The sequence below is a fragment of the Macrobrachium nipponense genome, chromosome 27 (assembly GCF_015104395.2).
Source record: "Macrobrachium nipponense isolate FS-2020 chromosome 27, ASM1510439v2, whole genome shotgun sequence".
NCBI classification, from domain to species: domain Eukaryota; kingdom Metazoa; phylum Arthropoda; class Malacostraca; order Decapoda; family Palaemonidae; genus Macrobrachium; species Macrobrachium nipponense.
Window position 1 is genome coordinate 76,444,893 of NC_087216.1, and position 16,558 is coordinate 76,461,450.

General features: G+C 35.0%; 1 protein-coding gene across 1 annotated transcript in view; it reads right to left on the bottom strand.

Moving 5' to 3' along the window:
- The window catches only part of LOC135201096 (uncharacterized), a 36,364-nt gene extending 21,562 nt beyond the window's left edge, over positions 1–14,802 (bottom strand). The window contains exon 1 of the mRNA XM_064229990.1: positions 11,853–14,802. Coding sequence (XP_064086060.1) covers positions 11,853–11,895 — 43 coding nt within the window. The 5' untranslated portion in view covers positions 11,896–14,802. The remainder of the gene's footprint in view (positions 1–11,852) is intronic.
- Positions 14,803–16,558: the final 1,756 nt, after the last annotated feature.

The window sequence follows — 16,558 nt, forward strand, 5'->3', positions numbered from 1 at the left end:
ATATATATATATATATATATATATATATATATATATAAATATTACCCAAAAATCACAGTTGATTCATGTGATTTGGTATAAGCGAATACCTGCAAGAAAATAACAGTCAGAAAATCTGTACCGAGAATTTTCTCATTAATTATTCATGCATGAATAAACAACATGGAAGAGCTTGATACGTGTCTTCATCTGCGTGTTATTTTCCTGTATATATATATATATATATATAATATATATATATATATATATATATATATAATATATATATATATTGTCATAGAGCTGCCAGAGGGACTGTGAGGATGAGGATATAACCAAGTGCTATCGTGTATCCTTTTATACTTGACCCTGAGGTGCTGTATATGTATATATATCTACTGACAATCATATTTTAGGTTTATTCAAATATGAAAGTTACTCCATTCGTGAACACGTGTCAGGTCTTTAGCCAAAAATTCAAAAACCTCAGACTTAATTAAGGAAGCAATAGGCAGAAGGTAGCGTCATTAGTGAATGCAGTCAGTTTGTTCTCCAGATCTCGCTACATGTCCCTAGTACAGATATCAGAAAGCAAAGATCCTAGAACCCTACCTTTGGGAACTCCTGTAATGAACTATTACAGCTATTACGTTAGACATCAGTGAAGACCATATGAGGTCTACCTATTGAAAATTCACTTACAATGTTAATCAATGATCAAGCAAATCACAATAATCTAGGGTTTTGCATGTAAGTGATTCATGATTAACATGGTCATAGGCTACACTAAAATGCAGGCTGACCATGCATACCACTACACACTCATCAAGGGCACTCTGCTAGATGATAGTTATTGACAAGTGTGCATCGCAAGTACCGAGCCTTTACAAAACCCAAACTGTAATGCTGGTAGAAGGTTATCATCTTCAACAAAATTACAAAGATGCTTAGAGAACAGTTTCTCAATAACCTTTGATGAAACAGCTGAACTTGAAATCTGCTGAAACAGGGGCACTTGAAATCTGCCCATGTTCTGAGGGTCATTTAAGACGGAATTAGTCCACAGAGCAAAGCCTTACTAGTCCAGCCAACTTTCTGAAAATAGTAATAACCTTAGGAGTAATGAATACAGTGGTCTTTTTAAAAGAGGACTGAAGAGAACCTTTTAGGGTCTACGCCACCATGACTGTAAAAGTGTCCAAAAGCAAAGCTTTGACTTTTCTAGACATCCTATTCGGCCTTGGATTTCAAGTAAAACTTTCTTGAAAACCTAACATCAGGTACAACTTGATCTCTCTCCATATTAACTTTATTCAAACTATGATCAGATGATCTCACTGGCAAATCTACTCCGCGAGATGCAGTCTTAATAATTCTGTGTATATAAGGTCAAGAGGTTTGCATATAAATATGGAAATTATTAAATTGCTAGTTAGGACTAGACCTCTCATAGAAGAAATGTAGTATAGCTAGATGAAGGGTTTAGTTTCTGCAAAGAAAATACTTCCCAACAGATTAATATTCTACTCTTATAGTCTTCACTCTCTATTTTTCCTTGAAGCAGGAAAGCTTCATTACAATTCAATAAAGACTCTCTAGAACTGCTCACGTCTTGTAAGCTAGTCGAGGTAACGAAGTAAAGACAGATATATTTGAGTAATCATCACCACTAACCATCACACAGGCTTGCATAACCTTTTTGACTGAATTGAATAATAAATCGAAATTGGGGGGAAAAATCTCAGTCATTTGCACAAACCAGCTATCATACCTACTCACCAAGGATGTCTTCGTTTAACTATCAGTTTTGTACAATTTTGATTGGCAGTGTACGGGGAACATTAAATAATGATTTTCAATACAGTGAATTTAAAAACCTGTAACTATGGTATCAGTTGTCTATGATTCGCCAACAGATGCTGCAGATCTCATGAAATCTTAAAAATTTGCTTCAGTAAACTAGAATGCATAAACAGTTGCATCAAGCTCTTGGAAATTGTAAACTGCTGTACTGCAGGTGTGGTTCATGGATTAAAATAACGAGAATTGAGTTCCTTGTCATTTATATCAGGCTATAAAATGATCGTTGCATAATTTTCCTAATGCTATTATGACATTAAGTTTCTCAGCTCTAAATGATTAAGCTATGATTCCAAAATTCTTGAATTGTTGTGGTAGTCTCTTTGCGGCCCTCAGGATTTGCATCACTCTCGGGGAAGTTGGGTTGATTCATAGACTTATTCTTAATCCTTTTATACTCCAAACAGATACATAGTCAAATTGAATATTAATTCCTGTTTAAAAATGCATAAGCTCTTGCATCTAATTCATGGAGTCTGTAAAGTGGAAGCCCAATTGCCTAGACATTTTCTTTTTGCAAATGGTTGCCCAGAGATTCGAAATTCTTATGGGACATACACTACGTGTTAGAGGCTAACAGATGTTTTAAGGTGTTGCATAAGGATCCAATAGCCTTATGTGAGGGTTTTAGAATCTAGGACTCTTAAGCTGAAGGACTGGATTCCAGCTGCAGCAATGAGTTCGTAGAAGTTTTATTCGTTATTTTAGTCTGGTTTCTTTTTTCAGTTTTACTATTTTCTTGTTTTTTTAGTAACTGGAACTTTGTAGTAATTTCCTTGAACTCAAATACTTCTGGAGTCCTTAGGTTTTTGTAAATGTTATTCAACTTCTATAAGTTCTGTGGAGTGTTTCTGAGCTTTGAAACGCGTCCAAATCAAAGTTCTTATAGATTTCAAGCTGTTGGGCGTGCCCTATAGGGTTTGAATATGTTTTGCCGTATACGTAGACTACTCAAAATGGTTCACTAAGTTCCAAGACCTCTTAGCCTGCTGACAAGCTTCCTAAGCAAGTTTTTTAAATTAGTTACTTCAGATTATGTTGGACTCTATAGTTTGAGGATGCATTGCCATATTCATAGACTACTCAATATGGTCCACTAAGCTCCAAGATCCGGTTCTCTTAAGCTGCTGACAAGCTGCCAAAACAAGATATTAGCATTATTCCTTCAGAAGATTCCCGCACTAAAACGAGGTTACCAGTTAACCATTCATTTTAAACTTATTTGGTCTGTCTAAAATGATTTGTAAGCATGAATTGTTTGCTGCTATTTTCTTTTTCTAGTTCCATGGAGATCAATGAGTCATTATATTGCACCGAACTGCGTCTTTAAAACAAAGAAAATAAATCAAATCCTGAAGATTCTCCCGTAAAACTTTTAACTGTTACAGTTGGACACCGAATAATAGTCAAAATAAAACCCGAAGAGCAAATACGGTAATACGATTTTGTCCGTGAATTGTATTGCCGCAATATTTAATATGTAATCTCCCGTGCTGTTTATTTTGAACTCTGGGGAAATTAACAAACCCGATTACTTATTCCAGCGATGGGAGTTGAGTTTGTGATTTCACTGCTGGATACTCGTTATGGTATTTATAGATGAATATATTTCACACACACAATGATATATATTATATATATATATATATATATATATATATATATATATATATATATAGTATATATACTATATATATAATTAAATATATTATATTATATATATATATATATATATATATATATATACAGATGCACACACACACATACATATGTTAATTCATTCTAACTTGGCCATATGAACTTTTATAAAAGGTACAATATTCGATGTATGAATACATCCCATTCCTGAATACATGCAGCAGACATCCGTGAACCATCACCCAGGCATTTATAACTATTTTCCTTATAAATGAAAGTGTGAATGGTCTGCACTGGTGTAGTTGGTTGTGTATTATTTTGATCAAATGTGCTGGTAAAATCGAACACTGTTTTATCTTGTGTGGGTGTGTTATGGTCAATGTATATTTAGATTATTCATTATTGCGATACATACAGTTTTAAATACAACTTACCCACACTCCCCTAAAAATGAAACATGATTTATGCATAACAACACTGATTGTCACATCTCAGAGGTTGTGGTTATTATTATAATTTTCTTCACTTACGGTTGAGGTTGTCAGTTTCATCACCCTATAGATAAAATTTTTAATACAGATATTTTATAGTCACTTATCCAGTACGTTACCAGTGTATGAAGTAGGTACTGTTTAAAAGTCAGTTAACTTGTATAAGATTTTTTAAAAAACATTTGCAACAATAGATCGCGAATGTCACCCTATCAATAGATATGCGACACCCTTTAGGATATATGTTAACTTTTAATTTATTTTTAGGTCGTCAGCTGGTGACTTTAAATATTTCGCAATGGAGTTACAAAAAAATTAAAATGCTGAGAACAAAATCAAAGAAATGACACAATTTGATTGTATGGTAGTTAAGGCCTTAGATCAATGGATTTATCTGCAGGTTATAGAGAGCACTCTACATCTAAACTTAGATTACGTCAGAGGACAGATTTACAACAGAAAAAGGAAACACACACCAAAAGAGTGATTTGACTTATATATATAAAAATCGAAAACACGAAGAGCACATTTAGTCTACAGACGTTCCTCAAGCTACAGAAGGCAACGTTCATGTTAGTTTTTTTTTATCTATTTTATAAGTTGGATTACTTATAATCAGTTTCCGTTTACGGTTTATGAAGGTCAATGGCGATGAATTTAATCTCTTGATCACTATTTAATAGCATCTACGGCGCCTGCGCGTAGGTTACATACTGAGGAGGAGGACATCAACGTACACATTTTCTGATGCAAGTACCTATTCTTCACACGAATGTCGGCTAACATTCACAACATATACATGATGAGTAGGATTAGCAGCTGTTATTTATTTATGTTCAGGGTTTAAAAAGAAACCATAGATTATGACAACTGATATATGACAGATTTTTACCCAAGCAGCAGTCACCCTAGTGATAGTTTGATTCGTTTTTTTTTTCTATTTTTTATTTCTTTATTTTAAATATTTCCAACGATTAAAAATGTAACCTGCATTGTTTGTACCCACTCAGATGACGCGACGGACATAATTGCTTACAATTACATGTCATTACGCATAATTACATACCATTACGTAGGAAAACGTGTTGATATTTGTGACTCTTGTGGAAAATGAATAAGATTTTTTTTTTCGTCTGAAATGTAATATTTATTTTTGTTTGGATTCTCTTCCGAAAAGGAATAAGATAAAAAAGAAAAATATGTTGGTCCAGATTTTAAAAGAATGATATATAATTAAGTATTGCTTTCAATTACTAGACTTCAAATCAGAAGAAGAATTTGAAATTTATATTACTGCAAATGAATACCAGTGACCTACTTTGTAAAATGCTCTTGGGGTGGTATTGCTTACACTGATTGCGTTATATTTCGGGTAATTAAATTTCTTCTTTTGTTTATGTTTTCTGGGCTGTCTGTTGTGTATCAGGCTAAATAACTTACTGGTGTAAGGCGCCTTGTTATTCCCGGTTTCAGTTACCAGAAGAAAAACACTTCGCTCATTAGCGTCAGAGGCTTATGTTATTGTTTTTGAGGTAAACCTCTGTGACAGAGGTTTACCTTCGTTACCTGGCTTTTGGTATCTTGGACTTTTCATCATTGTCACCGCGGCCTCTCCCAACCTATATTTGTCCCAGATCTCTAAATGCTGTTTCTCATTTCTTAAATCTCCAGAGTTAAATAGCATCATCCTGGTGGTGTCATTTCACTTAAACAAGGTTTATGTGTGTGTGTTTTGAGAAAAAAAGCATAACTAGCTGCATTGGTCAATAGTCTTGCTTTCCAGAGTTATCTAGTATCATCCTGGTGGTGTCATTTCACTAAAACAATGTTTGTGTGTGTGTGCGTGTGTTTGTGTGTTTTCAGACAAAAAAGCATAATTAAGCTACGTTTGTCAATATCCTTGCTTTCAAGGACTAAGGAGTGTCACTTGTATGCTTTGTTAATTTGTTTGCCTGCTCTGGTGTCTAAATTAATACCTGGTTAATTTTGGATGGCATTTCTCTTATTTCTGTTTTATGTGACCTTTATGAAATGAATTTGTGACGCTTTATATTTATCTAATCTTTTTTTTTTTTTAGAAAATTGTTTCTTGTGATCGAGATCTAAATAGTGTTGTTTGTAATCCCTTGTTATGTCACTTTAGTTATCATTGTCTTCTTATTTCTAAGTCCTGCTATTTCTTTTTATTCCCTGAAATTTTTTTTTTTTTTAATTTCCTTAGTCTTTAAATTTTGGTTTTTACTTTGATCTTCAAGAAGGGTTTTATGTGTTTGATTCCTAAATTACATATCTCTCTTTTTTGACGCCGTTTTTATAATATGTATCTAAATAGTTTCCTATTATATTCGATCTCTCAATTGTATTTCTCTTTTCGTCCATAGAAACTGGTTCCTTGTTTGGTGTTTTAAATGTGGTCTATAATTATCCTCTATTCATTTCTCTTGTTGGGATCTGAAAAGTGTATTCCTTGTCTAGTATCTGGAAAGGTATTTCCTTTTTTGGGGCATCTGAAAAGGTGTTGCTCTTGTTCGGTATCTAGAAAGGTGCTTCTCTTGTTTGGGATCTGAAAAAGTGTATTCCTTGTTTTGGGATCTGAAAAAGTGTTTCTCTTGTTTGGTATCTGAAAAAGTGTATTCCTTGTTTGGGATCTGAAAAGGTTTTCTCTTGTTTGGGACCTGTAAAGGTGTTTCTCTTGTTCGGTATCTGAAAAGGTGTTTCTCTTTTGGGGTTTCGTTCGTTTGTCTTGTTTTGGGATCTGAGAAGCTGTTTCCGGGTCTCTCTCTTGTTTGGTATCTGAAAAGGTTTGGTGTTTTCTTCTTTGGGAGGAGGGTGATCTTGAAAGGGTGGGAGTTTGCTTTCATTTCTGCTTGTTTGGTATCTGAAAAGGTGTTTCAAGGTGTTTCACTTACTTGGAATCGGGAAAGGTGTTTCTCGGGTTTGGAATCTGAAGAGGTGATTCTCTTGTTTGGGATCTGAAAAGGTGTTTCTCTTGTTTGGGATCTGAAAAGCCATTTCATTGGTTTGTGATCTGAAAAGGTGTTTCTCTTGTTTGGTATCTGAAAAGGTATTTCTTTCATTTAGGATCTGAAAAGGCATTTCTTTTATTTGGTATTTGAAAAGGTATTTCCCATTATTTTGGATCTGAAAAGGCATTTTATTTGTTTGGGATCTGAAAAGGTGTCTCCCTTTTGATTCCTAAATAATCTGTGTCTTGTTTGATCTGTAAAATGTTTCTCGCTTTTGGAATCTAGAAAAGAAAAAAAACAAAGTGTCTCTCTTGTTTGGGATCTGAAAAAATATATCCCTCTTGTTTAATTCCTAAATAATGTGCTTTGTTTGATCTATAAATTTTCCCTCTTGTTTGTGATATGAAAAAAAAGTTTTTCTCTTGTTTGGAATCTGGAAAAAAGTGTTTTTGTTGCTTCGGATCTGAAAATGCATTTCATTTGTTTATGATCTGAAAGGGTGTCCCTCTCTTGTTTGGGATCTGAAAAAAAAGTGTTTTTCTTCTTTGGGATTTGACAAAAAACGTTTCTCTTGTTTGGGATCTGAAAATGCATCTCATTTGTTTGGGATCTGAAAAAAACTGTTACAATCCTTTGATTCCTAAATAATGTGGTGTCTTGTTTGGTATATAAGTTGTTTCTCTCATCTGGGATCTGAAAAAGTGTTTCTCTAATTTGCCATCTGAAAAAAAAGTGGTTCCTTCTGATTCCTAAACAATCTGTCTTGTTTGATCTGTAAGTTGTTTCTCTCATTGGAATCCGAAAAAAATAGTGTTTCTCTGGTTCGATTTTCTAAAACGTTCTCTAGTTTTTCCTCAAAAGTAATCTTCTAAATAAAAATACTTCGTACCGTCGCTTGAAACCAACTTTTTAAAAACTCTGTCTGGGACCCCACACACACCGAGAGTGAATTAAACAATCAAATAACTAATTAAAAGGAAAAAAGAGAAGAAAATCTACGAGTTTAAAAAAAATTCTAGATATATATAATATATATAAAGTGAACCAACCCGTGTGCTGCTGGATTTAAGTATGGAGAGATTCAGTGGACTAACTCTTGTTATTTATCCAAAAAAATAAGACATTAAGAATAAACACAGATTACATACGGAAGTACACCATCAACACTTAAGTAATGAAAACTATCACGCCAAGAGAACACTTAAAAAAAAGTATATATATAATATATATTCATACAAAACTGTTGGCTTCACTTACTGCATGCTGCGTAATGTAATATCGAAGGTTTACGTACATGACATTGCATGTTAAGTGGATGTAATAGGCAGCACAGAAATGTAAAAAAAAAAAGAGAAAAAAAGATGAGCCGGTGAGTACAAATGCTTAGAATAATAATTACGGGTATGTAAATTAAAAAAAGGAAAAAAAGTGATAATCACATCAGATGCAATCATCGTGATATGACATACTGACTGTTCAGAGGAAAACAAATAAAAAAAACGCCATTTAAAAAAAATCAAAAAATTCTAAATCACTAAGACTTTGTTTCTGCCAACACAGCAATCAGTCCAGGTGACAACACACCCGATTAGATAAAGCATTGCTCGCTCAAGGACACCTTATTTCAAAGCAAAAAAATTAGAAGTGACAAATAATCATTAAATGCTTTCGTCACGAAGCATCGATCATCTAAGTCTAACCTGAAAAAAATAAAACTTTTAGCCAATGGAATTAGTCGAGAAAAAAAAATTGTATTGAACCTTTCTGTAGGAATATCTTCCACTTTTGTTCAGCTTAAAAAAAAATAAATAAATAAAAAATAAAAACTCTTGACTGCATGACTCAAAAAAGAAAAATGGCCAACAAAAGTATATACGTATATATATATAACATTTTGTATCTATTGTGACTTGTGCTTGATAAAAAAAGAGAAATGGTCATGAATGAGAACTGATAAATTTTAAATGCCTTCAGCCTGCTTATGTTTATCATAATCTTTAGTTTTGTTTATGCATGGTCTTCCTTGGTTTTCACAGAGCAACAAATGGTCAAGATATTGAGCTACTCAGCCTTTGAAGAAAAAGATTTCTAGTGTCTTCCAAAAAAATAAATAAATAAATAAATAAAGGATGAATGGGTGACGACATGCAGTGTGTCTAAAGTCTCATGTCTCTTGTTTTATGTTCGAATGTTTTTTTTTTCCTTTATTTTTTAATTGAGAGGGGGGTTGGGTGGTTCTAAGAAAAAACTTTCGTTTGCACTACTAAATTCTCGTTCTGATGTGAAGAGGAAGTCAAGACTGATCAGAAAAAGAATGATTAAAAACAACAACACCCCAGAAGAAGACTGAACTGACAGGTGGTCGTGTGAGATGTAGTAGAAGAAGCTGCATTGTTTTCAATATTTTTTTTTTTTTTCATGGGGGTTGGAGGTCGAGAAAGAAAGCTTTCCCTTTTTTTGCAAGAAGAAGAAGAAGAAGAAGAAGAAGAAGAAGAAGAAGAAGAGGCAGAAAAAGTGAGTCCAGATTTGTTGGAATACACAAACGGTCACACGATGAATATAGACAGGCACTTGTTTGTTACTCGAGACAGGTGTTCTCCTCCCTCCTGACTTCGTGTTTACCTAAGTGAATGTGATTCAGTTGCCTTTTCAAGTTAATGTCTTCAATTATTCACTCACGAGTCCTGGAGAACGCCAGGCAGACGATTAGAATCCGTTCCGACATTTTATGTATTTTTTTTGTTAAATTTTTACTGTTCATATTTTACGCATTTGCTTTTATTATGAATGATTTTACATGTGGCGTTTAAATCTCGTGTGTTTTTTTCAGCAAAGTACCACATATTCAGTAATTAAAGAAAATGTTATTCGACATTTGCATTAAGTGTCATTATACCAAAAAGGAAAACAAAGTAAACTGTGCCTTTCAAAATGCTGGAAAAAGTAAAGTGAACTGAGGAAACATACGAATGAAACATATCCAGAAGGTTTTAGTATGGTTTGGGAGTTGTTAAATTGGGCAGATAGGGTAGGAAAATTCTTAACACATATCGATACACGTGTTTCAAATCTTAACTGGCTGCAGTTATGGAAAGAACATTTTGAATTTTTTTCATGATTTCGAGATATTGCACAATTATTCTTCTAATATATAAAAGTTCCTGTGGAAACAGAGAGATACATATATGGGAATTAACAAGAGAAATCTTCATGTGTGATTGTGATGATCTGTTGTACACTCAAGAAACAGTCTACGAACTAGATAAAAAAAACAGACATATATCCACATAATTAAAGAAAAGATCAGGTAACTTACATTAAGGATATTTTCACAAAGAAAGGAAAAAATCGCATTGTCGTCATAATTATCTATCTCATGACAGTTAGGGGGATAACAGACTGTCGTCACGTGACCTGAACAGACTCAGAATGACTTTCATTGACAGACCAAAAGCGAAAATGGACGTGGGAAAGGAACCAGGCCTAAAATAATGATAATGGCAATAATAACAATAATGGATCATTAATAACAGGCGGTCATCTATATCATCATTGCATGACAAACCCAGTTGTTGCTCTGTAGTCTCCCTTTCAAGTATACAGGATTACCATACGGTGACAAACTTGGCAAACTTATAGATTGTTTGAGGACACCAATGAATGCGGATGGATCAGCAGCAGCAAATGCAGGAGGAAATTCTTTTTATTAGATTTTGTCTGGGTGAGGGAATGGGTACGTATGGCAGGATCAGAGGAACTAGGGAGAGAGAGGGGGAGAGAGGGAGGTTAGGGGAAAGGATATATACAAATCATCAGGAGAATCAGGGATTGCATATATATATTTTCTCATACTGTTTTCTTTTTTTGAGGCGAGGACATATCATAGAAGAGAAGCACACACAATATATATGTACTCGTCATCATCAACTACTAATAGCATTGCCAACTCTTAAAATAATAAAACGAAAGAAATCATTAAAACATAAGGCAAAACACATCCAGGACTATAGGTGCCAGCTTTGGGGGAGCAGGAATCGACGGGTTGGGGGAGGGGATGTTTTTTTAGTATATTCAACCGAAACAGGAGAACATTATTATCTTGGCATTTTCTTAAAAGGTATAAAAAGGCTGATGAGGCCTTGGGAGAAGCAGCTTTAAAAATGCTAATAAGAAGCTGGATGTCTCAGAGGATTTAATAGGATGTGCTGGATCATATAAATATAAAAATGATGATACAGAGATGTGAGAGAGAGGGGGGGGGGTGTTAGGGGTTGAGGGTGGGGGGGGGGGGGGGGTGGGGGGGGGGGGGGGGGGACGTGGCGTTAGCGTAAGTATCTACTGGAGTCCGAATACCGAAATGTGTGTCATTTGCTTGAAATTTCTTTTGAGATCTAATCTTATTTCTCTCTTGATTTTCTCTATATAAGGCCGCTGGTGAGACACGAAGGTGTAACCAGAGGTAAAGAGAGATATCAGTCTATTTTCATATACACCTCTGGAACAGATCTGAAGTGACTATAACTACAAACTACAAAAGTCGTCGCGCAAAACGGAAACCTCCAAAATTGTGATACAGAGTGATTCTGACTTTCATATCTTATATTATAGAATATGAACATTTGTAAAAATGAAACCTGGAATTTTCAGTCTCTTTATTGGCACATCATATAACCCGTGGTTGCTCTGCTCGTTTGACAAGTTTCTGACAACTCTTTTTTTGGGATCTTCTTTGACTGTTATGACTCTCATTTCTATGTTCTACTTTGCTCTACGTGTGCCAGATTTCAGCTTATATAGAAAAAAAAGCCTCTGCTATGGATAGTAGTATATATATATGATACATTTGTCCTCAAAATGTCTGGAATCGAAAAAGAAAACAAGGAAATGTAAAGTTTAGGGAATCGTCGGGGGAACTAACCTGCCAGCATGATGGCGAGGAGCAGCGCTACCTGAGGTGTCATGATGGCTGGCTGCTGCTGCTGCTGCTGCTGCTGCTGGTTTGCTCTCCTCCTCCGCTAGGTGGCCTCCTGTCGAGGATGACGGTGGTAGCGAGACGGCGCCCCCTCCTTGCGAGATGGCGGCACCCCTTGCGTGGTTCCTCCTGCTCCTGAAGGCTCCTTCTCCTTTCTGTAGGCTGGGGACGTGTGTGGCTGCTGGCGCGGTCGAGCTGCGAAGGCTGCTTGTTTGGTGGCCTGTTGTTCACTGCTGCTGTTTGACTCCTGAGAGGGTGACTGCTACTACTGCTCCTTCTTCTTCTTCTGGTACTGCTGCTGCTGCTGCTCCTGCCGCTGCTCCTTCTGCTACTGCTTTGAACTGCTGCAGGCTCCTCCTAAAGGCAGGATTTGTGGCCGCGAAGGCTGCTTATTTGGTCGCCTGTTGCTCACTGCTGCTGGTTAGCTCCTGAGAGGGCGACTGCTACTGATGTTCCTTCTTCTTCTTCTTCTTCTGCTACTGCTACTGCTCCTTCTGCTCCTTCAGCTGCTGCTGCTGCTGTTGCTTTGTGGACCGCTGCCTCTACTCTAAAGCCTGTTTCATGGCGTTTAATTGTGTGTATATGTGTTTTTTAATGGGAGAGATGAATGTCTTCTTCTCCCTGGCAAGGGATTTGTTATTTTTATAGAGCTGGGGAACTTGACGAGGTTATTGATTTGTGTTGTTTTTATTATTATTATTTCGTCAAAGGAGATATATATTTATATTTTATATCTTTATTACAAAAGAGGACTTTTTATATATTTGTTTATATATTCTATATATGTTTTATGGGGTTTACGTTGGGACCATCATGGCGGAGGCCGACGGTAAGAGCAATGGTTCCGTCTCCCTTGCTGCCCCGCCGCCGCCTTCGTCGTCGTCACCACCACCACCTTCTTCTTCTTCTTCGCCGCCTTCGACGACTCCGCCGCGGCCCCAAAACACCTCATCACCAGCCGACGCCACCACCTTCCGCCGGCGGAGGGGTCGTCTGCCTTCGCTCGACCACCGGCAGGTACTGAATCAGCTTGATTTCCTGTGGCGGCTTGTGTCTCACTGGCAGTGGGTCGACTCTGGGTCAAATTCGCATCTGGGACCTCGAGTCACTGACAAGGAGGTACCTATTGATTTCTGGGGCCCTTGGGTCACTGGCAAAGGGACAGTTCTGGTTTCTTTGGCACTTGAGTCACTAATAAAGGGGCAGTTCTGATTTCCAGGGCCTCAAGTCACTGACACAAGGATCGATTTTGGGTCAACTTTACATCTGGGGTCTTGAGGTTACTAAAGAAGGGACAGTTATGCTTCCTGGGACCTCGAGTCACTGACAAAGAGACTCGTTAAATCACTGGCAAAGGTACAGTTCTTGATTTCTGGGAGCTCGAATCGCTGACGAAACTACTGTTCTTGATTCCTGGAACCTCGAGTCACTGACGAAGGAACAGGTCTGGTTTCTGAACTTCGAGTCACTGACAAGGGGATACCTCGAGTTTCTGATAGAGGGACATTTCTGATTTCTGGGATCTTGAGGTCACTGATAAAGGGACAATTCTTGATTTCTGGGATCTTGAGGTCATTTGCTGGGCCTCGAGTCCCTGACAAAAGGACAGTTCTGATTTCAGTGATCTCGAGTCACTGTTGAAGGACAATTCTGATTTCTGGGTACTTGAAATCACTGACGAAGGGACAGTTCTCGACTCTTGGAAACCCGAGTCACTGACAAGGGAACATTTCTGATTTCAGGGAACTTGATTCACTGACAAAGGGTCAGCTCTTGATTTATGAGACCTCGAGTCTCTGACAAGGGGACAGTTCTGATTTCTGGGATCTTGAGTCACTGATTTAGGGACAGTTGTGATTTTTGGGACCCTGACTCACTGCCAAAGGGAGAACAGTTCTTGATTTCTGGGACCTCGAGTCACTGAAAAAGGGGCAGCTCTGATTTATGGGACCCTGAGTCACTGATAATGGACCAGAAGCCCTGACGAAAATTCAAACGACTCAAAAGTAAAAGATAACAGATCAATTTTATCTCTTTTAATGACGATATCACTGACAGTTTGTCTTTTAAATATGGTGAATCAGCTTTAAGGGGGTTTAGAAGGAAATGAGATTCAGGCTGTTATCAGATTATCTTTAAGGGAATTTATAAATTTGTCGTAGCTTCTCGAGTCACTAAAAGAAATCGGTTTCCTGTCTGGATTAAGATCTTAATTGGGATGTTTCTGGAGGAAATATGGACTTGGGGAAATCATTTCGTAATATATCTTTATGTGATATCTGCTGTTTTAGTTCCCTTACAATTTTCAGTTTTTACGAATATTGCTTTCAATAACTGAAGTCACTGGCACAGTTAGTTTTTTTCATTGAGGTTTCAACACGAGGTTTCCTTGAGGTTAAATGAGGATTGAGGAATGATGATGTCTAAGGGATGTTTTATCGTTCAAGATTACAAAAAGATGCTTTAAATTTGATCATTAATTCTCTTGAGCATATAAAAATTAAGAGGTCTTGTCTAATCCCTTAAGGGATAAATCAGGGTTATTTTGGGTTGATGTTCAATACAGTGAAAATGGTGGTACCTGGAAATAGCAGCTTAGCTTGACAGGCTTAAAGATTTATTTTAAAATTTCTGTTTATCACCATCAGACTTCATCGTCTATTTAAAAAGAATTTTTATCCTGGACCCTTTCCTGGGCTTTAGTTTTCTTTTATTTGCACTTTCACCAATTTTACGCTGATTTTTGTTTAGTATTTTAGTGTTCCAGTACCTTGCGTATAGAAGGGAGTAAAATTATATTTTGATAGCTTAATCTGTCAAATTTCGTACTGTTTTTTTCTGCTTCGGGTCGAGGCATATATTGTTACACTGAACTGAAGTTCACAGACGTCCTCTTGAAATCTGAAAAGAAAAGAAAAAGATATTAATTTTCATATCTCTCTCTCTCTCTCTCTCTCTCTCTCTCTCTCTCCTCTACTCTCTCCTCTCTCTCTCTCTCTCTCAAAATAATAATAAAACCCTCTCATTGTAATTACCTTAAAAATGTACTAACTTGAATATGAATTGAAAAGAAACTGCTCAACACGATAGTTCATATATGGAGAAATTATCATTATCATTTTCATAATGATTGTTTGCATTAAACTCTAAACTCTACGGAGTGTGTACGAACGTTAGTCTAGAAAGGAAATGTCTATTAGAATTATTATTTCGTCATTAAACCAGAAAATAACTTGGTAACTTGTAGGAAATGCAAAACCCTGCAGGGAATATCTGATAGAATTAAAGGATTTGTGTCAAAAAGAAATTATCAGTTAAATTTAACTTTGGACGATCGGGATTTGTCAATAACACTTTTTGTTTAGCATGTTAGGATTTTGGAATTGATGGTTTATTTCCATGATATTTTGAAATCTAGATCTAAGTGTGTGTTAATTATCAGGAGCTGTGTATTGCATATACTCTGGTGTGCAAAACGAAAATTTTTTATGAAAAATGTAATTGACAGTGGTTTTTCATATAAATGAAGTTGCTTTCAATGAAATGTTTTTGAACCATCTTTTTGAACATTGCAATTTATTCATTTTTATTTCCATGCAGATGAACTGATGGGAGAGTACTGATGAATTTTAAACTTGTGATATTCCACAAATGTGAATATTGAACAGAGGCTGGGATAAATCCATGGATAATATACGTGTACATACACACACACACATAAACACACACACACACACACACGCACACACACACACACACACACATATATATATATTTATAATATATATTATATATATATATATATATATGTTGATATAATATATATATATATATATATAGTATATATATAAATATATAATATATATATATATATATATATATATATATATATATATATATTATATTATGATGCAATCTCCATTGGGTACACATGGTCTTTATTCAAATATTAAGATGAATGGAATTATATGACTTAATACATTACTGAAATATATATATATATATATATATATATATATATATATATATATATATATATATATATATATATAAATATATATATATATATATATATATATATATATATATAGTAATTATTATATATATATGTATATATATACTATATATATATATAATATATGTATATACATATATTATATATATATATATATATATATATATATATATATATATATATATATATATATCTATATATATATATCTATCTATATATATATCTATATATATATATATATATATATAATATATATATATATATATTATATATATATATATATATTATATATATATATCTCTCTCTCTCTCTCTCTCTCTCTCTCTATATATATATATATATATATATATATATATATATATATATATATATATATAGAGAGAGAGAGAGAGAGAGAGAGAGAGAGAGAGAGAGAGAGAGATATAGATATATATATAATATATATATATATATATATAAGATATATATATATATATAATATATATATCTATATGTATAAAAGATATTTCAGCAATGTATTAGGTCATATAATTCCATTCATTTTAACTCCTAAATAAAGACCATGTATACCCAATAGAGATTACATTTTATTAACCACACAGGTCAACACAAATCTATCACACAGAATGCAACCACA